At 35.7% G+C, this 24,306-nt stretch overlaps 1 protein-coding gene across 3 annotated transcripts in view; it reads left to right on the top strand.

Annotated features, from left to right (window-relative positions):
• The window catches only part of LOC135841263 (piwi-like protein Siwi), a 28,350-nt gene extending 4,917 nt beyond the window's left edge, over window positions 1-23,433 (top strand). Inside the window, exons 1-17 of one of the 3 annotated variants that reach the window (XR_010557870.1) lie at window positions 2,125-2,311; window positions 11,165-11,425; window positions 11,514-11,693; window positions 11,783-11,997; window positions 12,083-12,271; window positions 12,376-12,540; window positions 12,647-12,820; window positions 17,473-17,724; window positions 17,829-18,121; window positions 18,388-18,542; window positions 18,673-18,800; window positions 18,873-19,041; window positions 19,117-19,241; window positions 22,044-22,195; window positions 22,302-22,449; window positions 22,541-22,779; window positions 22,898-23,433. Coding sequence is in view for 2 of the 3 variants with exons in the window: in XM_065358142.1 (XP_065214214.1) it covers window positions 11,167-11,425; window positions 11,514-11,693; window positions 11,783-11,997; window positions 12,083-12,271; window positions 12,376-12,540; window positions 12,647-12,820; window positions 17,473-17,724; window positions 17,829-18,121; window positions 18,388-18,542; window positions 18,673-18,800; window positions 18,873-19,041; window positions 19,117-19,241; window positions 22,044-22,195; window positions 22,302-22,449; window positions 22,541-22,654 (2,718 nt within the window). In the remaining variant the exon portion in view is untranslated. Of the gene's footprint in view, window positions 1-2,124; window positions 2,312-11,164; window positions 11,426-11,513; window positions 11,694-11,782; window positions 11,998-12,082; window positions 12,272-12,375; window positions 12,541-12,646; window positions 12,821-17,472; window positions 17,725-17,828; window positions 18,122-18,387; window positions 18,543-18,672; window positions 18,801-18,872; window positions 19,042-19,116; window positions 19,242-22,043; window positions 22,196-22,301; window positions 22,450-22,540 lie in introns of those variants that run through there. The other 2 variants (XM_065358141.1, XM_065358142.1) reach the window with 2 other exon arrangements.
• Window positions 23,434-24,306: the final 873 nt, after the last annotated feature.

Raw genomic sequence — 24,306 nt, 5'->3', positions numbered from 1 at the left:
CCAAAATTGACTGTGTACTCCAATTTCAATACGCTATCAAGTCGACTGCAGGTTGGTTCAAGTCATTTTGGAGCCTCAAGTATCCTTTTGAAAATCACTAGAGCCTCCAACAGATTTTAGAAACTTGAAATTTCATTAAAGGCAGTTGGAAAGCAAAAATCCACTCTATAAACTAATTTCAGTATGCTATGAAGTTGACTACCGGTAGATTTCAAGACGTTTTGAAGCCTCCAGCGACTTTTTGGAAATTACCGGGGCCTCCGGCAGATATTTCAATGCTTGAAATTTCCATAAAATTTCACCAAACAAAGACACCTTATTTTTGACATTATTCTGAGGTGGATCGCAGGCAGTTTCAATCCGTTTTAGAGTCTACAACAGATTTTTAGAAACTTATGTTTTTCAAAAAATGCCACAAAATCTATTCCTTTTTATGAAATTTTGCAGAAATTACACGTTTCAAAAATTTACTGGAGGCTCCCGTAATTTATAAAAACTCGCTGAAGGCTCCAAAACGACTTGAAATGTACTTACAGTCGACTCCCTAGCGTATTTAAATTAGTTTACAGAATAAATTTTAGCTTTCTAACTGTTTTTAATGAGATTTTGTGGAAATTTCAAGTTTCAAAAATCTACTGGAGGCTCCAAGAATTTTCAAAAAATTGCTGGTGGCCACAAAATGACTCAAAATCACCAGCAGTTGACTTAATAGCGTGTTTAAATTAGATTGCAGCGTGAATTTCCACATTCCCAACTTCATTTGATGAAATTTTGTGGAAATTTCAAGTTTCAAAAATCTACTGTAGGCTCCAGAACTGCTCAAAACGGTTTGAAATTGTTTCCAATCGATTTGGCAGGTCGAAAATAAGGCATGTTCCAAATTTCAGCTTTATAGCTCAATTTGGTAAAATTTTGATTTTTTTTCTCATTTTTGGCCTTAGAAATTTGATTTTCAAAAATTCACCAAAAATCGAAAAATATATTTCAACTGAATTGGGCATCCTTATAGAAATTTTGACGTAGAATAATTTTAGTTCAATCACTTTTTTCATAAACGTCTTGGTTTTGGCATTATTTTGGGGGGGAAAAAACTTAATTTTTTTAGGCAGTGAAAAATTTCAAGACTAGCGAAAACAGTTTTAGAAATCTCGCATTAAAAACAATCTGTATTTTTTTCTACTTGATGCCATAATCTACATCACATATTTTCTGTCCAAAAATTGAGTTGATATTATTGGTCAGAAGAGCCAAATCGGAAAAATACGAGACGAGTAAACCAGTACGTATTCGAACTCATAAGGCTTACAAATCAAAAACAATAACTTAGCTGCCTATTTCATTTTTAATACATATGTATAATATTTTTATTTTCACTAAAATTGAGACACTTTTATGCTTTTGAGAGATGTCAAGATCCATTTTGAGAATTAATTTGTTTGAAAGCGAATTGAAAAGTGTCTTGGGTGTATGATTTGTTAGAATTTTCCAATGGTAGCTTTCAATAATCTTCGCCCTGCGTTTTTGCAACTTTTCGTGGATGCTTTTAAAATTATAAGAGAGAGGACTCGAGAGTGATAATTTGAAAAATCAATTCAAGTATATAGTATATTCGAATGCAGTATCTTGAAAAACTTGAGATGTGACGTGCAAGTGCAACGTATCATTTTCTCCTCGTACTCGTATTTAGAATTTTAACTGTTCAGAGCTTCATTGGTGGGATATGCTGGGCAAGTAGGATGTTCATAGGGGTCGAATTGAATAAATTCAGCCAACTTGAAATACCACTTCAGGTAACATTTGAATTTTTTTCAAATTCGAATCAAAATTGGAGATTGCTTCCCTTCCTTTCCGTCCCCTTCCATCAGGAGTGTTGAGATGATGCAAGTTTGAAGTTTCAGATAAAAGAATAGGTACACGAGCCACAATTTTATCATTCAGGGTATTATAGATTACGATTATAGTTTAGTTGCCAGACTTGTGCTACATTTTGTCGAAGATTGAAGTCAGATTAAATACGATTATTGAATAGGTACTTGCATGTTGAATATGGATGCATTACAATTACGTTCAATGATGTACTTTTTATCTCTAGGTACCAGCGAGATAAGACTTCATCTCTATTATTCGATCGTTATGATGATTGAAATAAATTTTATTCGAGTTGTGTTCGTCGACGAGAGAATGTCGTTCTGTTCTGAACAGTGTCTTTTGCGTGATTAAAAGCTTATTTCATTTCTCTATTTTCTTTCATCTTTAAATGCGAATTGGTCGGCTGGTAATATTTGGTAGTGAAATTTTTGCTCTGTAACAGGTATGAAATTTTTACTCTATTGTGTAGGTTTTTGGTAGTGAGTTTGTGTAAAACTGCCGAATATTTTAATTACTCGTGTTTGTATTTTATTACTTTGTAATTTACCTATCTATAAATGGTGGATTTTGATCATTTTTTGAAACGAACGAAAGGTTTGATAATGGTGCTTAGGACTTGGTTATTGTTTGGTCTTTTACGAGTGTGGAAAGGAAATGAGTGAGCTAATTTTAAAGTAGGTAGATATTGTGTTGATTTGTGCTCGTGTGGATAATATAATAGAAATAATTCGTTGGGGAATAGAAAATTGGGAAATGAAAATGATAAGTACCAAGTTGTAAAAAATGGCGCCTGTGAGTATTTTAGAAAACATGTTTTTGGTTTGAAATGAGGTCCGTTGCAATTTCTTGTCGCGTCACTTGCACAGTTCAAACTTGAAAGTTTGGCGATACGATGTCTATTTGAAAATCTATGCTTGTAAAGGGCTTATTCTCGTGTATTTATTTATTTTTTTTTGAGGTTTATGATGCAATCTGTTTGGAAAAATACGCTCGAAATTCATCATTTCATATCTACAGAGGAGGATGATTTAAAAAATTTGTAATTTTCGTAAGAAAACTCGGATGTAGATTGGTATACTTATTTATTGGAATTTTTTCAAAATACTTTCCTTTTTTTGCATGATGAAACAACTTCTTATTTAGCTCAATTTCCTCACGGATTGAAAAAACTCTGGCTATATTTATTAGGAAGAAATAACTCTTGCTTCTCAGTTTTTACTATTTATTAGTGCAAAGCTTTTCAAACACCAAGTGTTCATCATCAGGCTTAAATCACTATTGAACAAAATAACCAAGTCTACAAGCTTATATACTAGTGTACAAGGGTGTGGTAGTTTAACAGTACAAGGGTGTGGCAGTACAAGGGTGTGGTCATGTGGAAGAGGGTGTGGTTGTAGGTGAGGATGTGGTAGGAGTCATGTCTTCAAGTTTGGTTTTAATAACAGAAAGTAGGATATTTTCTAAGGGTTTTAAGTCATTATTTAGTAAATTTGTTTTGTTTTTCTTCATGGCTATTGCTTCCCTAATGTTTAATTGAGATGGTTTATCTATTTTTTGTATGAGGTTCAGGTTTTCAAAGGAAGTAGTGTGGTTGGTGGCAATGAGATGATCTGAGAGAGCAGACTTATTTTCATATTTGTATTTAGCATAATAAAGATGTTCCTTGAACCTCTTTTTGATGTTTCTTTTGGTTTGACCTATATAAATTCCTTGGCAATCTTTACATTTGATTTTGTAGATGCCACTACAGTCTTCAGGTTTGTCTTTGTCTTTAGTGTTACCAAGAAGGTTTTTAATTTTGTTATCATTGGTGAAAATGGGTTGTATGTTGTGTTTTCTGAAGACTGTTTTCATTTTATTTGTGAGAGGGGGATAGTAACTGATCCTAACTCTTTTGACATCATCTTTTTCAGCAATAAAAGTTGTGGCATCTCTGATTAGTTTTTTGTTTTCATGTTTTCTTATAAGTTTTTGGATAGATGTTTTTGTGTAGCCAAGGTTGGAAGCAATAGACATGATGTTTTTTATTTCTTTATTTTGGTTATTTTTATTTAGGGGGAGATTTAAACACCTGTGTATCATGCTGTTGAAAGCAGCAAATTTTTGGTTCCAAGGCTGGAAAGAGTCTGAAGGAATGTAGTTATTGGTGTGGGTGGGTTTTCTATAGATATCAAATTCAAGATGGTCAGAATGTCTAATGATTAACATGTCCAGAAAAGGGAGTTTGTTTTGTTGTTCAAGCTCATAAGTGAATTTGATGGTAGGATAGAGACTATTTAAAGCATTGAGGAATTCCTCAATGTTGAAGTCTTCAGGAATGATACACAGGATGTCATCAACATATCTAAACCATGCTTTGGGAAAGTTTTTATTGTTCTTTTTGAATTTTGTCTCAAGGTGGCTCATGAAAAAATTTGCCAAAAAGGGAGATAAGGGGTTGCCCATAGCTGTGCCTCCTGTTTGTTTGTAGTAAGTTCCATTTATTTGGAAAATGTTTTGGGAAGTGCATAATTTTATAGTATTCATATAATGGGTTATTTCTTTTTTGTTGATATTTTGTTCTTTTAGCCAGTTTTCTATCATTTCTAAAGTCTCAGGAATAGGCACACTGGGGAAAAGATTTTGTACATCAAAAGATATGAGCCTGTCTGTGTCATTAATAGTAATCCCTTGCAGTTTTTCTGCAAGTTCATAATTATTTTTAACTTGAAGAGTTTCAGGAAAAGGAAGGTTTTGGAGGTTACAAAGGAGTTTTTTGGCAATGTTATAGGAAGGAGAGTTGATATTGGCCACAATTGGTCTCATAGGATAGTTAGGTTTATGGATCTTGGGAAGACAGTACATTTTAGGAACTTTAGGATTGGAAGGAAAAGGAGTGTTATTAAGGAAGGGAGTAGTTTTCACCAAACTTTTCACTTCTTTCACCATTTTATCCACAGGATCACTTTTTAACTTCTCATAAGGTCCTTCATTAAGAAGGGTTTCACACTTTTCCAAGTATTCATCTTTCTTCATTATCACTACGGTGTTTCCCTTGTCTGCTTTCATATAGTAGACACCTTTCTGTCTCAAGCTTTTGATGGTGTTGTTGTGGGGATGAAATGGAATTCTTGTTGGTTTATGGGTTTTGATGATGTCTACCACTTCTTTCTTTATGCTGATTTTTGTTTCTGAGGTCTCTCTCCACAATGAAGCATCCACATCAGAAATAATATCTTCAATAGGAGGCCTCATGGGTGGTAAAGAGAATTTTAGACCCTTGTTTAGAAGATCCAATTCTTCTTTGGAGAACACCACATCAGTTAGGTTTTTCACATACACAGTAGTCTCATTAACACCATTACTGTCACTGCCACTGACACTAACAACATTGCTAACACCACTATGGTTACTTTTTTCTTTTAACAGATTTTTCAACTTTTTGTTTTGTGAATTTCTTTTCTTTCTCTTTTTCTCCTCAATTGATCTGAACATCTTTCTTTCCATTTCATCCCACTGCAGTTTTGGTATGGTCTGGCTTAGTTTTTTGTGAAGTGCATATAGTTCCACTTCTATGCTGGATCTTTTTGCATACAGGCTGTGAAGCTCAGAGCTTAACCAATAGGTTTTGGCTTTCTCTAGAGCCCTTTTTGTGGAAGGAGTTTTCACTTTACTGTTAAACACCACACACTTAGGGAAAACATTGTGTACCCTACACTGTTTAAGAAAACTAATATCAAGAGGTATCAACTTCACCTTAGTTTTTAGACTTTGGTATCTGTTGAATAATGAATTAGGTTCATTAGGCTCGAATGCCATAATGTCAAAGGTAAAAAGAACCTTTTAGCGAGAAGTTTGTTAGATTAGGAAGAAATAACTCTTGCTTCTCAGTTTTTACTATTTATTAGTGCAAAGCTTTTCAAACACCAAGTGTTCATCATCAGGCTTAAATCACTATTGAACAAAATAACCAAGTCTACAAGCTTATATACTAGTGTACAAGGGTGTGGTAGTTTAACAGTACAAGGTGAATTTGATATCTATAGAAAACCCACCCACACCAATAACTACATTCCTTCAGACTCTTTCCAGCCTTGGAACCAAAAATTTGCTGCTTTCAACAGCATGATACACAGGTGTTTAAATCTCCCCCTAAATAAAAATAACCAAAATAAAGAAATAAAAAACATCATGTCTATTGCTTCCAACCTTGGCTACACAAAAACATCTATCCAAAAACTTATAAGAAAACATGAAAACAAAAAACTAATCAGAGATGCCACAACTTTTATTGCTGAAAAAGATGATGTCAAAAGAGTTAGGATCAGTTACTATCCCCCTCTCACAAATAAAATGAAAACAGTCTTCAGAAAACACAACATACAACCCATTTTCACCAATGATAACAAAATTAAAAACCTTCTTGGTAACACTAAAGACAAAGACAAACCTGAAGACTGTAGTGGCATCTACAAAATCAAATGTAAAGATTGCCAAGGAATTTATATAGGTCAAACCAAAAGAAACATCAAAAAGAGGTTCAAGGAACATCTTTATTATGCTAAATACAAATATGAAAATAAGTCTGCTCTCTCAGATCATCTCATTGCCACCAACCACACTACTTCCTTTGAAAACCTGAACCTCATACAAAAAATAGATAAACCATCTCAATTAAACATTAGGGAAGCAATAGCCATGAAGAAAAACAAAACAAATTTACTAAATAATGACTTAAAACCCTTAGAAAATATCCTACTTTCTGTTATTAAAACCAAACTTGAAGACATGACTCCTACCACATCCTCACCTACAACCACACCCTCTTCCACATGACCACACCCTTGTACTGCCTCACCCTTGTACTGTTAAACTACCACACCCTTGTACACTAGTATATAAGCTTGTAGACTTGGTTATTTTGTTCAATAGTGATTTAAGCCTGATGATGAACACTTGGTGTTTGAAAAGCTTTGCACTAATAAATAGTAAAAACTGAGAAGCAAGAGTTATTTCTTCCTAATCTAACAAACTTCTCGCTAAAAGGTTCTTTTTACCTCTGGCTATATTCTTTTCGTTTCGAGGTCTCAGAAGTCCATTTTCAATTTTCATCGATATTAGGCGTGTCTGAATTTTTTTCCCTCTGCCGGACTTTGAAAACATTTCAGCTAGAGTCATTTCAACGAAATTCTCTGAAAGTGAAGAATCTGATTTTTATTGTGTGTATTGGTGGGAGGGGGGAGGGGAGAGTTGAGATTTGGTATGTATTTTAGAGGATACCCGGCCCGAATGTGTCTTTTTGGGATTTTCGACTTTTAAACTTCTGCCTTATCTATTTTGTATGTAGCTAGAGAGGGGGAAGGTGGAAAAATATTGAACTAAAAAATTGATATGGGTTTCAAATTATTATAGATTTTTGAACTTTTGGATTCTGATTTTAAAAGCTGTTGGACCCAAAGACCGAAATGAGTAACCAGAGGAGGGGGGAGGCGAAATAAGCGCCAAAAATTTTATAAATGCGATATGGGATTCAAATTATGGATTTGGAGGACTTTTTTTTTGCCTAAAAAATTCCAAAAAATCTTACTTTTTGATAAAAAAATTTACTTATCAAAAAAAGCTTCCCATTTTCAACAATAATTACAAAAAAGTTCGTTTTTTTTGCCAAAAATTGTCAAAAATTCTCACTTTTTTGCAAAAAAATTCGTTTTTTTTTTTGCCAAAAATTGTCAAAAATTCTCACTTTTTTGCAAAAAAATTACCAACAAGTTTTCATTCTTTTCAAAAACTGTCTAAAAATCTCGATTTATTTTCAAAAATGCTCGCTTTCTATAGCACTTGAAAAGCCTCGGCTGCTTTACCTAAATTTACCAAAAATTACAAAATAAACAAAATCTTGCTTTTCGAAAAAAAATTGAGAAAAAATGTCATTTTTGAGCCAATAATTCCCAAATAAATTTTAAATTTTCACTTTTCTTGTAGGTATTTTTTTTTTTTCTTAAGACATCTTAAAGACTTGCTTATTAGAAACTGGTACATATTTGCCAGAAATTTCCAAAAAGTCTTGTTTTTTGATAAAATTTACAGTCTTGCTTTTTGCCAAAAATTGTAAAAAAAATCCTCGCTTTTTGACGAAATTTTTTTTAATAGTTTTTTTTCTTCTTTTGCACGCAATTCCAAAGTTTTGTTTTTTTATCTTCAAAAAATGCACAAAAGTCTCGTTTTTTCGCCAGAAATTACCTAAAAACCATTTCTTTTGTTAGAATTGTCAGTCTTATTTGTTTTATTTTGCCAAATACAAGAATTCTTACCTAATTGGTTTCCAAAAATTGTCAAAAAATCTCTATTTTTTGTCAGAAAGTTTGAAAGTAGTGGAACTTTAAAATGTTTTGCTCGCATTTTGTCTTTTTTTTGGTTACTTTTTCAGTTTTTTTTTGGTTACCAGAGTTCCTCTTTTTGTCAGAGAAAATTGAATACGAGCCCTGTTGGAGTCTTCCAAAGAGGAGAGGGGGGCTTGTTGGTTAAAATTTCAAAAATTAGAATATGGTCGTTCAAGTGTGAAATTCCAAGAGCTCTAAATTCTGGTTCTGAAATTCGTTTGGCTTTAAAATCATTATACATATTATTTTTTTAAATTTTGCGCCTCAAAACTTTTTTAGGAAGGGGAGGGGGTAATTCTGATTTTGGGGTCAAATGTGTTCCTAACTCAGAGTCATGGTTTTTGAAATTTTGTCATTTTATTATGATATTTTTCAAAATTGTGGATTCAAAAGCACTGCCTTGAGGGGGAGGGGAGCTCGAAAATTTTCCAAGCTTTCGAAAACATAAAGCTTAAAAAAAGCTCTACTTTGAACTTTCTAAATTTTTTGACGAATGTTTTTAAAACTATTTCCCCCCTCCGTCGATCCTCTGGGACAACTTTTTTCTTGAAGGGGGAGTCCTAAGGAACATTTCTAGCCCTTATTTATACTCAAAAAAAAGTGTCCCTACTTACAAAATGGTGGCCATTTTGATTGACAGGTCAGCCGAAATCGCAGATTTTGCGTTCCAACATAGGATTTGCACAAAATTTTTCAACCCATACAAAAGTAGATCGAAAAATCAGGCAAAAATTTATTACCTGTCAAAATTTCAAGTTCCAAAGTGCGTTTTTCGATTTTTGGTGAATTTTTGAAAATCAAATTCAGGCCAAAAATGAGGGAAAAAATTAAAATTTTACCACAATTGACCAAGAAAGCTGAAATTTAGGATATACCCTATTTTCGACATGCCAAATCGATTGGAAACTGTTTCAAACCGTTTTGAGCAGTTCTGGAGCCCCCAGCAGATTTTTAGAACTCGAAATTCACACAAAATTTCATCAAATGGATTTGGATAACCGAAATTTACTCTGCTCCAATTTCAATACGCTACGAAGTCGACTTCAGGGGGATTCCAAGTCGTTTTGGAGCCTCCAGCGATTTTTTGAAAATTACTGGAGCATCCAGCAGATTTTTGAAACTTGAAATTTTCCCAAAGTTTCATCATAAACGGAGATGGAAAGTCGTCGAAATTCATTCTGCAAACTGATTTCAATACGCTACGAAGTCGAAAAAATCGTGGTTTTCGCGCTTGCTTCTGAGTGCTGGTGCATTTCAAGTCGTTTTGGAGCTTCCAGCAACTTTTTGAAAGGTCGTATGGCGTTTTTTGGAAAATTGAAATTTCCAAAATATAGCTGGAAGCTTCAAAACCATTTGAAACCACCATGTAGTCCAGTTCATATCGCATTGAAATTAGTTTGCGAAGTAAATTTCTGCTTTCCAACGCCATTTGGTAAAAGTTGCGGGAATTTCAAGTTTCAAAAATCTACCAGAGGCTCCAGTAATTTCCAAAAAGTCGCTGGAGGCTCCAAAATTACTTGAACCCACTTGAAGTCGTCTTCAGAGGGTGTTAAAATTGGAGTGTAGAGTAAATTTCAGCTTTCCATCTCCATTTTTGATAAAATGTTGTGAAAATTCAATGTTGAAATCGCTACTGGAGGCTCCAGTAATTTTCAAAAAATTGCTGGAGGCTCCATAACGACTTGAAATTTACCTGCAGTACTTCGTAGCGCATTGAAATTAGTTTGCAGAATGAATTTTAGCTTTCCAACTTCATTTGATGAAATTTTGTGGGAATTTCGAGTTCTAAAAATCTTCTGTAGGCTCCAGAACTACTCAAAACGGTTTGAAACAGTTTCCAATCGTGCCGAAAATAGGATATATCCCAAATTGCAGCTTTCTTGATCAATTTGGTAAAATTTTGATTTTTTCCCTCATTTTTGGCCTGAATTTGATTTTCAAAAATCCACCAAAAATCGAAAAACTCACTTCAGCACTTGAAATTTTGGCAGGTGATAAATTTTTGCATGATCTTTCGATCTACCTTTGTAAAGTTTGAAAAAGTTCGTGCAAGTCCTATGTTTAAACGCAAAAATCTGCGATTTCGGCTGACCTGTCAATCAAAATGGCCGCCATTTTGTAAGTAGAGACACTTTTTTTTGAGTACAAGGGCTAGAAATGTTCCTTAGGACTCCCCGTGTAAGAAAAAAGTTGTCCCAGAGGATCGACGGTGGCGGGGGCGCTGCAATAGATCCTTAGACGGGCTCCCCGAGTATTACCTTTGAAACGCTGTAAAGGTACAAGTATTTCCTGCGATTTGTGGCAGTTTCGAGCAATCAAACTCTAAAGTCGAGTGTTATGATAAGAAATTTCGACTATAGAAAAAAACTTCGTTTGTTTCAAGGAGTCGGGAAATGATTAGGAGCCAGTAATAGCGATTTTTTTTCTTTTTTTATTTGAAAAAACTGTAGAAAAAATTTGTTTATAATTTTTTATAATCTGTCAAAAATAGTTGAATTTTAAAAATGAGTTTTTTTGGCGTCTGTTGGAAGACTTTTTGAAATCAGAATCCGAAGGATTTTCTCAATGGGTCCTGAAAGTTCTGCAATCGTCTCAAAAATCGTGCATTTTTCCTTGATAATTCTTTAAAAATTCAGGTTTGGTGGTAAAAAAAAATCTGCGAAAGATCAGTTTTGCGAATTAGTTACGATTTGAGTGAACTTTTTGAAAACTGTGTTTGAAGTAAGAAGAGAGATCAGGTAAAATCACGAGAAACATTTGTTGAAAGTCTGCTGAAATCTTGAGAAGACCTTAGGAAAATTGCTGCATCTTAATTCAAAAATTTGACTCCCTAAATTCTGCTCTCAAAAAATCTAATTAGTTGATGACTATTTTTTTAAAAAAATCTATATCAATATTCTAACGCCTTTTTTTTTTTTTTTGTTCATATTTTCCAGATATGGAAAGCCAAGAAGGATTAGGAAGAGCTCGAGGCCGAGGCCGATCCAGACCCAAACCTACCCCACAACCGTCCGCAACAGGAGCAGCGGCAGCTCCGCAGCCTCAAACTGGAGCCAGCTCAAGTAGTTCGACAACAATACCGACTGCTCATGGAAGAGGAACGAGTAAAGGCAGAGCCAGCGCTGCCTCAAGGTCAACTGCTCCTCCGACTCAGCAAATGCAAGCAATGAGCGTCTCCGGAGGTGGACCTAGAAGTAGTAAGTTTTATTTTGAAAATTGAGTGGTGTTTTTTTCTCCCTTCGAATTAGCGGATCGATGTGATCGATGATGTTGTTAATGTTTCAGCGATGAGAGGAGGCACTGGTACTACTGTTGCGAGTTCTGCTGGAAATGGAAACGGAAACGGTAACGGAAACGGTGATGGAAATCGTACACCTTACGGACGATTCGGTATCAGAGGAGGCAGATACCTCGAGGGTCAGTTTTTACATAGTAGACCTGAAAGCGTTCGAGTAACTAAGAAAGGTGAGTTGAACAGAAACGTGGAAAATGATTACTGAATCGTACTTTGGTCTGTGGATGTTTTATAATGAAGAATGTATTGTTTCCAATAGGTCTTTCCGGTCAAAAAACCAAAATCCAGAGTAACTTTTTCCGATTGACGATGAATCCAGATTGGACCCTGAACAAGTACCATGTTGACTTTAATCCGGCCGAAGATCGTGTGGGAATGCGGAAAATATTCCTTCGTGAGCATCGCGAACGTCTGGGACAATATCTCTTCGACGGATCTACCATCTTCTCTTCTCATAATTTTTGTGCCAATAACGTGAGTGGTTTTTTTTTGCCGAATATTATGATGTTTTGTGTGTTGTTGAAAAAAGTATGAAGTTTTTTTCTGTTTCGATTTGCAGCAACCTTTGGAATTAGTTTCGGTTCGAAATAGCGACCAGCAGAATATTATTATCACGATTAAACCCGTCGGAACGGTCGAGCCGGGTGATTACCAACGTCTGCAAGTGTTCAATATCATCGTTCGAGGATGCATGAGTAAAATGAACTTGCAGTTGATTAAAAGGAACTATTTCGACAAAGAAGCCGCTGTAAGTTTACTCCCAGTGTACCTAAATATTTTTCGACGATGAATAAAAAAACCTTAATTGAGATCGTATGTATTTTTGTTTTTCTCTTCTTTACATGTGTGTAGGTTGCCGTTAGAGAACATAATTTGGAATTATGGCCCGGATATATCACATCGATGGCTCAATACGAGTACGACGTCCTGCTGCAGGCTGAAATCATCTACAAAGTGTTGAGAATAGATACAGCTTACGATATATTTAGAGAAATATTGAGAAGCTCGGGAGATAGGGTAAATTTACGAACTTTTGTTTTTACATAATGTCGTGCTTAGAAAGTGCTCAATTTTTGAATAATTTCGTGGTTGTTTTGCGTATTTTTTTGGTTTGTGTTGACAGGGCTTCAGAGAAGCGTACTCGGCGACGATCATCGGATGTACCGTTATGACGACGTATAACGATAAAACGTACAAAATAACAGACGTATCGTACAACGATACTCCGGAATCTACGTTCAAACAAAAAACCAAAGAAGGCGAACGTCACATTTCTTATAAAGAATATTTTGCGAACGTAAGCGCATCTTCAAGTCAATTTTTGTGTTTAATTTGATGAGATATTTGAGATTGTTTTTTTTAAATGTTGAATTCGGTTTTGGGATTATGTGCATTGAATTTTCTGTGTGCTTACCCAAGTCTGGTGTGAAATTATTGGATAAGATGAGATCAAATTAGATTAGGACATTTGACCTGGCAAGGGAATGTTTTGAACTCATACTCGCTGATTTCAACAAAACCGAGCTTGGTAGAAAAATCGTATCTTAAAATCCTCCCAATCAAAATTTCAAATGCTAAAATTTCACTTTTAAATTTTTGGAAATTTTTGAAAATTGAAAAACTTTAAAAAACGATTTGAAATTTTCTGGAGGGAACAGAATGGTCCACAATTAATGGTTGCATGTTGACGTGTGGTCGCTGAATTTGAAGGCATTATTTACATTGGTTTATTACTTTGGTCATAAAAAATTTGAAAATCACTCTTGAAATCAGGGTGTCTACAGCTTGTGAAAGTAGTGAAAAGGTAGTGATTTTGAAAGTCTGTAGTGAAAAGTAGTGATTTTCGGCAAATTTTGCTTAAAAAGTTGTTAAAATGAAAAAGTGAAAAATCTGATTTTCCACACAATCATGTAAAATATAAAAATCACTGCTAAAAATGAAAAAAAAAAGTCCATCTTTCATATTTTTTGAAAAAAAGTTATTCTCAAAACAGTTCCAAATAATTACTAGATTATGAAAAGAGTGAAAAAAACCTCCCTTGGGGATGGGGGGGGGGGGGAGGTAAATATTTTGGAAGGTAGTATTTTTTTGAAAGGTAGTGAAAAAGTACTGAAAAGTTAGTGATTTTCGGTAAACGAATTCCTGTAGACACCCTGGAAATAGCTTTTTTGAATTTTCTTTTAGTGTTCAAAAATCCAAAAATGCACTGGGGCACCAGAAATGTTGATTACAACTTATTGACGACATGATCTCTCCATCTTGCTTGGTTTCAATGCCGCCGGAAGCCAATGAGGGCTCGAGGGGGAAAAAATGATGGCCTTCTAGAAATTTTTTATACACTTCTTTTTCGAAAATTGAGTTTGGAAATGAACTGTACACAAAATAGAATTTTTTCACAAGTTTTCTCCTATGAAGAAGTCCCTTTTCCCAAAAAAAGGACAATTCATTTTTCAAAAAAATTAAAAAAGTTTGCTGTAAAATTTTTTTTTGAAAAGGTTTTTTCAAAAATAAATTTTCTTAAAGAAAAGGTCACTTCATATATGAGAAGTTTCCTTCATTAGAAGTTTCCATTTTTGAAATTTGAAGTGGAGAACTAATTTTGTTTCTCTACAAACAGTTTTTCGAAAGGAGATTTTTTTCTCATTTACATACCTAAATTGATTTTTTTGGAGGGAGGGAGGGGGGGTTGTTTCACTAGAATTTTTTTAAAGCGAAAGTTCAATAGCTTTTGTTCTATGAAGTTTTCAGTTTTCCTTCATAGAATGAAGTTTGCATTTTCTGCTTAGTTCTCATTTTCTGTTCAGAAAAAAGTTTAAAATTTTCTTTTCTAAAAATAAAGTTCACAAATTTTTTTAAAACGTGAACCCGAGTTATTTTTCTTAAAGAAAAGGTCATTTCATATATTATGAGAAGTTTCCTTCATTAGAAGTTTCCATTTTTGAAATTTGAAGTGGAGAACTAATTTTGTTTCTCTACAAACAGTTTTTTGAAAGGAGATTTTTTTCTCTTTTACATACCTAAATTGATTTTTTTTGGAGGTAGGGGGGGGGGGGGTTGTTTCACTAGAATTTTTTTAAAGCGAAAGTTCAATAGCTTTTGTTCTATGAAGTTTTCAGTTTTCCTTCATAAGATGAAGTTTGCATTTTCTGCTTAGTTCTCATTTTCTGTTCAGAAAAAAGTTTAAAATTTTCTTTTCTAAAAATAAAGTTCACAAATTTTTTTAAAACGTGGACCCGAGTTAAATTGCCCCATTTTCTTGCCCCCTCCCCTCGTTTGATTTTGTTCAAATCATGGAGTGGCTGTTCGAAATGCTCCCCTGTAAAGTGACCAGACCAAAGTTTTGGTCGGATTAAATCTGATCAGATTTGATCAGACCCAAGAAACCTGATCTGATCGGATCAAATCTGATCTGATCAGATCTAGACAATCTCCTGATGCAATTTGATCCAACTAGATCTAACCAGATCACATTTTTGATAGGCTTGGATTTGTATGGAGTTTCATGGTCTACTAGGGAGGACCTGGTTGAATTCTATCACATTGTTTGAAATGTTATCAGAACAAATCTGGTCAGATTCAAACAGTTCTCTGCTTCAAAATTTGACCTAATCAGATTTAATCAAATATGTACCAGTTTTGATCAGATTAGATCCATTCAAACTGGGTCAGATTTTGAGTGACGAGATCAAATGGAATCTGATCAGACCACTCTGACTTGATTCGATCAGATAAGATCAAATCAAATCAGACCCGGTCAGATAAGCGTATTCTAGTGCAAACGCAATTTGATCAGATCAGGTTGAAATGTGGATTAGGTAAATCAGATCTGATTAGATTGATCAAATTGGATCCGGATATTCGTATCAGTTCTGATCTGGTGGGTCAGATCCGATAAGGAAGATCAGAATGAATCTGATCCGAACAAATCTGATCCAATGAGAACTTTGATCTGATCGGATGAATAAAATTGAATCTGAAATTTCAATCGTACTTACCGTTGTTATCGGATCTGACTGCGTCAAATCAGAACAAAGTTTGATCAGATGATCTGATTAGATCTATTTGATCTTGATCAGATTTCAAAAGGCAAGATTAAATTAAATCTGACCAGACCACTCTGACTTGATTTGATCAGATAAGATCAAATCAGATCCGATCTGGTCAGATAAGCATATTCTGCAAACGCAATTTGATCAGATCTGGTTGAATTAAATCAGCTCTGATTAGATTGGTCGATAGGGAAGGAGGTTCACATCTGTTCTGATCTGGTGGGCAGATCCGGTAAGGAAGATCAGAATTATTCTGATCCGGTCTGAAAAAATCTAATCCAAACAAAACAGTGATATGATCGGATGAAATTGGATCTGGAAATTGAATGATTCTGATTAGATCTGATCTGAGCTGATTCGATTTCAATCAGACCTTCGTTATCGGATCTGACCACATTGAATTAGATCAACGTTTGATCAGGTGAGCTGACTTGATCAGATTTCAAGTGACAAGATCAGATTGAATTTGATCAGACCACTCTGCCTTGATCCAATCAGATAAGATCCGATCAGCTCGGATCTTGCGAACTCAATTTGATTGGATCAGGTTGAAATGCGGATTAAATCAGATCTGATTAGATCGATCAAATTAGATCCGGATAAGGAAAGAGGTTTGTATCAGTTCTGATCTGGTGGGTCAGATCCAATAAGGAAGATCAGAATGAATGTGATCTGATCCGGTCCAAACAAATGTAATCCAATCAGAACTTTGATCTGATCGGATAAATATAATCCTATGATTCTGATGAGACCTGATTCGATTTCAATCAGACCTCCGTTATTGGATCTGACCGCATCGAATCAGATCACAGTTTGATCAGATGAGCTGATTAGATCTGTTTAAACTTGATCAGCTCCGCACATTCTGCAGATCCAATTTGATTTGTTCACATTAAAGCTTTGGCCGGATGAGATTTGTTTGAACCGTGTTCAGATCTGATTGGGAAAACTTGGCCAGATCTGATCATATCACTTTGACCTGATCAGATCAGATCAAAAACGCACATTTTACAGATACAATTTAATCCGATCAGATTTAAATTTTGACCAGATCCGATCTGAGTATTCAGATAAAATTGAATCTTGTAAAAGTCCGGATCTGATCTGATCTGGTCTAATCTTACTCAATCCCGTCTTCATTATTACAACTGACCACATCAGATCAAATCTAAGTTGTAGTCGGATTAGATCTGTCAGAGCGTAATTGGATAAAATTGAACCTGAGAAATGTTGAGATATGATCAGATATGATCTCCCTTATCAGATCTGATCTGATGATCTGGACAAATCAATGTTTTGATCAGGTTAGATCTGTTCAAACCACGACAAAATCAAATTGGGGAGGAGGGGAGAGGGGCCTAATTGACCTAATTGAATCAGGTTTAAACAGATATAATCCGGTCAAAATTTGATTTGATTAGAGATGGCTAATATTAAACTGAATCTGGATAATGTCCAGCTCTTATCTGATTCAATCAGATCTCCATTAAGGGATCTGAACAGGTCTAATCCAATCAAAACTTCGATCTGATGAGATAAAAATTGGATATGAGAAATGTACGGATCTGATCAGATCTGATTCGATGAGTTGGTATTTTCTATTGGCTTACTGGATAATCTGATCACATCTGATTTGATCAGATAAGATTTTTCCAGTTCTGGTCAGGTCAGATCTGTTCGTATCTGGACATCTTCCAAATCTAATTTGATCCGATCAGATTGAAGTTGAAGCATTTTCATGGTAGGTACTCGTAACAGACAAAACTATACCCATTACCTACAAGGTGTCCTAAAAGTTACAACATTTGTTTTTTTCTCGTAGGTACACATTTATGTAGTTCAATTTTAAGTATCGAGTCGTTTTTTCACGTACAATTTTTTTCTTTTCTCATTTTCGCAGAGATATAAAGCGAAAATCAACGACCCTAAACAACCGATGCTGATCTCAAAGTCGAGCCAACGCGACGTACGAGCCGGAATGCCGCCGGAGATATACTTGGTGCCTGAGCTATGCGTCATGACCGGATTGAACGACTCGATGAGATCAAACTACACGCTGATGAGGGCTGTAGCCGAACACACCGCCGTAGCTCCCAGCGACCGTATTCGACGACTGGAGAGTTTCAAACATCGTTTGACCAGTATTCCCGAGGTATGGATCGACTTCGACTCCCCTTCGCCATAAAACGATGAGCGTGTTTTTTTGTTTTGCTTCAACCTTTTGTGCAACTGTATGTAATCAATTGCTCGTTTCAGGTATCGAAAAAACTCAACGATTGGGGCATACAGTTGTCCGATAAATTGGTCGAAGTAGACGGACGTATTCTTCCTCAAGAAACTATTATCGCCGGACAAAACAAACGATTCCAAAGCGGACCCGATGTAGACTGGACCAAGAATTTGAGATCGTCGCCCATGTTGGTTCCAGCCTCGATGAACAGATGGGTTGTGATATTCCCGTCCAAGTTTTCCGCAGAAGCGAGAGATTTAGCGCGTATGATTAACGAATGCGGCAGAGGAATGAATTTCGTCGTGCCACAGCCTACTCCGTAAGTATTTGGTTTGTTCTGGATGATGATGATGATTAAGTGGGTATTTTTCATGTTCCCCTCCTCGTCATCCTCGTCCTCTTCCTCGAAAATCAGACCTCTCCTTTAGATCTCCTCAAAATAATAGTTAAGAAAAAATATCTTCGAAACTTGGCAGCTTCGTTTAACTACATTTCACCTGCCTAAAATTTTCTGAAAGTATTTTTCGTATTATTTGTACTGTCTAAAAATAATATTGATCAAATGTAATTCTTCTTGCCTTTCAGTGTTTCCATTCCAAATGATAACGCTTCGGCTTACGTTCAAGGTATCGAAGAGGCCATTAATAAACATAATCCGGAATTCATGGTTTTTGTGGTGCCTAATAATCGATCCGATCGGTATTCAGCCATTAAGAAAAAAACTATCGTTGATAAAGCTGGTGAGTTTTAAAAAAAGTACCCAAGTAGGTATACTTGACTTTCTAGCATCTGTTCATGTACTTGAAAAAAAATGAAGTTCTCCTTTTAATCGGTTACTAATCTCTGCTGCTGTATTATTTTTGTTCACAGTACCTTCTCAGGTGGTATTATTGAAAAACATCAAAGCCAAAAGCGCCATGTCGATCGCTACAAAAATCACTATTCAAATCAACTGTAAAATGGGAGGTGCGCCTTGGAGCGTTGATATTCCGATCAAGGTATGAGGAAATCGATGGGCAGGACAAAAAAGGGTGAATTTTAATTTTGTTTTCCTTGGCTATTTTTTTTAGGAAGCTATGATTGTTGGATTCGACGTTTGTCACGATCCTCGCGACAGAAATAGAAGTTTCGGCGCTATGGTCGCTACGATGGATTCGCTATTTGGACGATATTATTCGACATTAAGTCATCACACTGCCGGAGCCGAGCTTTCGGCCAATAGCGCGCTCAATATGTCGAGTAAGTGAATATGAGAGATGAGAGATTAGTGATTTGAATTTTGTTTGTTATTTCATAGCTGCGATGTGATTACAGAGGCTGTACTTCGATACCAGCAGTTGAACAATAATAGATTACCAAATCCGGTGATCATGTATCGCGACGGTGTGGGCGAAGGCGATTTGAAAACGCTGTACGATACTGAAATCACAGCGATTACGGTAAGATATCGTTGGAATGGTGTTTCTAAAATAACCTTGTGCTTGCCTGGCCTCCTAAGGTCATTGACTTGTCTCTCCGGCCTCTTAAGGTCACTGAACTACTTCTCAGAACTCTCATCTAGTCGTCTGTTTGCCGATCTAGCCTCTCGAGGTCGTCTGTCTGTCTGACTGTCCTCTCAAGGTCATCTGATCTACCTGTCTAGTGTCTTAAGGTTCTTTGTCTGCTTGTCTGGACTCTCGCTCGAGGTTATCTGCGCGCAGCTGTCTGACTTTCAAGATCTTTAAGGTCATTGATTGGCCTGTCTTGTCTATCTGTCTACCCTATTGAAGTCATTTACATGCGGATCTGAAATTTCAAGGTCACTGACCTGCCTGTCCAGTTTTACAAGATCGTTTGTTTGCCTATCTGATCAGTCGTCTGTTTTCCTGTGGGGTCGTACAAAGGCCATTGACCCGGTCAACTGATCTCTCAAGGTCACTAACCTACTGGTTCAGCCTCTTGAGTATTTCCTCTCAAAGTTATTGAACTGTATGTTTGGCTTCATCTCAAGGTCGTGTGTGTTCTCATCTGTCCTCTTGAGGTTATTGACCTGTTTAACTGGCCCTTCAATGTCACTGACATTTACTTGACAAGTCTCTTACGTTTATCTGCTTGCCTGTCTGGCTTTCCAAGGTCGTCTGTCTGTCTTTCTGTTGTCCTCTCAAAATCATTGACCCGTCTGTCTTGTCTATCTGTCTGACCTCTTGAAGTCATTCACATGCGTATTTGAATTTTCAAGGTCACTGGCCTTGCCTGCCCAGTCTTCCAAGGTCGTCGTTTGTTTGCCTATCTGATCTATTGATATTATTGACCCGCCTATCTAGATTCTCAAAGTCGTCTGTTTTTCTGTCTGGTTGTACAAGGTCATTGACACTGGTCAACTGATCTCTCAAGGTCGCTAACCTACTTATCCAGTCTCTTGAGTATTTCCTCTCAAGGTTATTGAACTGTATGCCTGGCTTCGTCTCAAGGTCGTGTGTCTTCTTAACGGCCCTCTTGTCCTCTTAAGGTTTATTGACCTGTCTAACTGCCCCTTCAAGGTCATTGACTTTTACTTGTCAAGTCTCTCGCGTTTTTCTGCGTGCCTGTCTGTCATTCTGTAGTCCTCTCAAAGTCATTGACCCGTCTGTCTTGTCTATCTGTCTGTCCTCTTGAAGTCATTTACATGCGTACATATCTGAATTTTTCAGGTCACTGACCCGCCTGTCAGGTCTTCCAAGGTCGTTTGTTTGCCTATCTGATCTGTTGATATTATTGACCTGCATATATCTGGATTCTCATGTGGGGGTCGTACAAGGTCATTGACCCAGTCAACTGATCTTCCAAGGTCACTGAACTACTTGTCCAGCATGTTGAGTATTTCCTCTCAGAGTTATTGAAATATATGTCTGGCTTCATCTCAATGTCGTGTGTCTTCCTATCTGTCCTCTTAAGGTTATTGACCTGTCTAACTGACCCTTCAAAGTCACTGACTTTTACTTGACAAGTCTCTCGCGTTTTTCTGCGTGCTTGTCTGGCTTTCCAAGGTCGCCTGTCTTGTCTATCTGGCTGGCCTCTTGAAGTCGTTTACTTGAGTATTTGAATGTTCAAGTTCACTGACCTGCCTGTCCAGTCTTCCAAGATCGTATGTTTGCCTATCCGATCTATTGATATTATTGACCTGCATATATCTGGATTCTCAAAGTCATTTGCCTTTCTGCGTGATCGTGCAAGGTCATTGGCCTACTTGTCCAGCCTCTTGAGTATTTCCTCGCAAAGTTATTGAACTGTATGCTTTATGTCTGGCTTCTCAAGGTCGTGTGTCTACCTATCTGTCTCCATAAGGTTATTGTCGTGTCTAACTGGCCTTTCAAGGTCGCTGACTTTTACTTGTCAAGTCTCTCGCGTTTTTCTGCGTGCTTGTCTGGCTTTCAAAGATGTCTGCCTGTCTATCCGTTGTCCTCTTAAAGACATTGACCCGTAAGTCTGGCTTCTGAAAGTCTTCTGTCTATTTTTAAGGTCACTGACCCACATAATCGGTATATCAAGGTCATTGACCCATTCTGTCCAGACTTTCGAGGTTTTCGGCATATCGGTCTGGTTTTCCAAGGACGTCTGTGTGCCTTTCTGACTGTCCTCTCAAAGTCATTGACCCGTATGTTTGGTTTTTCAAGGCCGTTGTCTTCCTGTGTATTTCGTCAGGTCATTGACCCGTCTAACCCGCATTTCAAGGTCACTGACCTCACTGTCCAACCTGTCGAGTTTTTCTGCGTGCCTGTCTGGCTTCCCAAGGTCATCTGTGTACATTTTTGTCTGTCCTCGTAAGGTCATTGACCCACATAACCAGCCTCGAAAGGTCATTGACCTACCTGGTCGTCTGTCTGCCTTCTCGAATTTTTCTACGTGCCTATCTGACTTCCCAATGTCGTCTGTCTGCCTGTCATCTCAAGGTCATTGACCCATATGTCTGGTTTCTCAAGGTGGTCCAATGTTCCTGTCTAGCCTCTTGAGCTCATTGACCCATCTTTCTGGCCTCTCAAGGTCGCCTGTCTGCATTCGAGCATCTCAGCAATTTAGTAATTTTGTTTCAAGTTTTCGTAAGTCATCTTATTGGTATCTAAAAGTTTAGTTTACTTTAATAATACAAAGTAAAAATTCTGAAAACATCTCTAATTTTTTTTAAACTTTGAAAAAATTTCCCTATTTTATACTCCTTTTTTAATCAGTCGATTGAACTGTACAAATTCTCGATGTACCTAATTATTTTGCGTTTTATGTTTCAGGAAAAGTTAAATCCGTTGTACGAAGCTCAAAATCAGACGTTGAGATTCGCTGTAATCATCGTAACGAAACGAATCAATACCCGATTGTTCAACAACGGTCGTAATCCGCCTCCTGGAACCATTGTTGATGATGTGGTCACGAATCCTCACCGGTAAAATAATATCTTCGTGTGATCGTAGTTAATTTTTCAACTCTGTGAAATACATATGTCTAGGTATGGTTTTTATGACAAATTTTGTTCGTTGGTTTGATTTCAGCTTCGACTTCTTTCTGGTATCTCAATCGGTGCGTCAAGGAACAGTGTCACCTACTCATTATAACGTTCTTCACGATAATACCGGACTTCAAGTGGACCATTTTCAACGATTGACGTATAAAATGACGCATATGTATTATAACTGGAGTGTAAGTACATACTTTCCTTTATAATCCTATATGATGTGTTTTTTAAAAAAAAAGAAACATCTGGATAATAATTTCCTTTCTTTTTTTTAAGGGCACCGTGCGAGTTCCGGCTCCTTGTCAATATGCTCACAAGTTGGCTTTTCTCACGTCTCAGAGCGTTGGAGTCGCTCACTCGAATATGGATCAACTTTTATACTTCCTGTAACCGCAGTTCCTAGATTCCTGCGTTCCTTGTTATTGTTGATGTTGTTGTTGTTATTTTTTTGCTAGTTATTTTTCAAAGTTTTTCAATTTTTTTTTGAAGTTTTTTTTCAATAATAGACTACGGAGGTAATTTATTTTTTATTTTTTTGGTTTTGATCGTGATAAACAATAAGTATTTTTATGCCAATTTATATTCATCGTTAACAAACTTCTTTTTGCTTTTTGTTCTATGCGGAATTTTTAGAAAATAAGGATTTTGAGATTTAATGGAATCGACTTGAAAGGCGTGAAAAAACAGTTACATAAAAAAAAGAGAAAGTTAAAATCGACGACGTTATAATAGGTAATTATTAAAAAATGGAGCCTTTTTGTTAGAATACTAAACTTCTAGAGTACAAAAAAATTAAGTATTATTATTATTTTTTTAAAAAATTATTCTGTAATTATAATCAAAATTCAAATTATTATTGCTGCACGAAAGTTGAAAATTTATTATTGTTGATTATTTTGTAGAAAAAATATGTTTTCATATTTCATTAAATTACGATAAGCAGTTTATTATTAAACATTGCTTCATTAATTTAGGATTCGGAGATAACTAAAAAATATGTCATTTTTGACCATTTAAAATTTAGATTAATAATTTTAATTCGTTATAAAATACGGTACCTACTTAATCTATTTATTTTATTATTCTTTTCTGACGATCTCTAAATATGTAGATCGTCGCAAACATGGTTGTGTTGAGAAATTCCTCGAATTTCTTTTCTTATGGTTTTTGTTAAATTATTTTTAAAACTGTTTTTCTTCTGTTATTCGTTATTTTACTGTTTTATCTCATTTTTCAATGTTTGCAATTTTATTAATTATTTAAAAAAAAAAAATGAAACAAAAAAATTCATATTTGATATTTGAAATCTTTTAGCAATTTGGTATTCGGAGATTACTCCGAATTGGCCATTTTTACCGTTTTATTTAGATTAGGTAGTAATCGATTATAAGATATCTAATTTATTTTTTTCTTCGAATTTTTGATGATCTTGAAGTACGCGGGTCATTTTTAAAATGGTTATATACTCAGAACTTATTGGAATTTCTGTTTTTTTTTTCGAATTCATTATTTTAAATTTGTTTTTCTGCTGTTGTTTCGTACTCTTATATCTGAGAGTTTTCCAAAATAAAAAATTCAGTTTGTTTTTAGTCTTATTAATACTACGAATTTTCAATTTGAACTCCCTGGATCACCAATCATCTAAATTATATGCGATCATATTTTACTCGAAAAATCGAAATTTTAATTTTGAAGATATACTGAGCTCAATAATGGATTCTTCGGATCTAAAATCCCATCTTACGACGCAGATTTGAAAAAAATAAACTCCTGAAAATGGAAAATAGAAAAAGGAGAATGATTTTTCCGGGAAATATGCGTAATATTACAAAAATAAATATTCCATCGAATTCCCCGTGCCAAGAAACCTTCATTTTGAGCTTTTGTTCGATCAATTTCGCTTCATAAATCATTAAAAATAAATCTATATTGAATAAAATCATATCCCTGAAAAAACCACGATAGGCAACTGTTTTGACCGTGATAAAAAATTGTCAAAAGCGAAATTCTGATCCTTTTCAAAATTTACCACACATTTCAAA

Source organism: Planococcus citri, chromosome 3 (assembly GCF_950023065.1).
Source record: "Planococcus citri chromosome 3, ihPlaCitr1.1, whole genome shotgun sequence".
Lineage (NCBI taxonomy): Eukaryota > Metazoa > Arthropoda > Insecta > Hemiptera > Pseudococcidae > Planococcus > Planococcus citri.
This window is presented reverse-complemented; position numbering and strand designations above follow the sequence as displayed.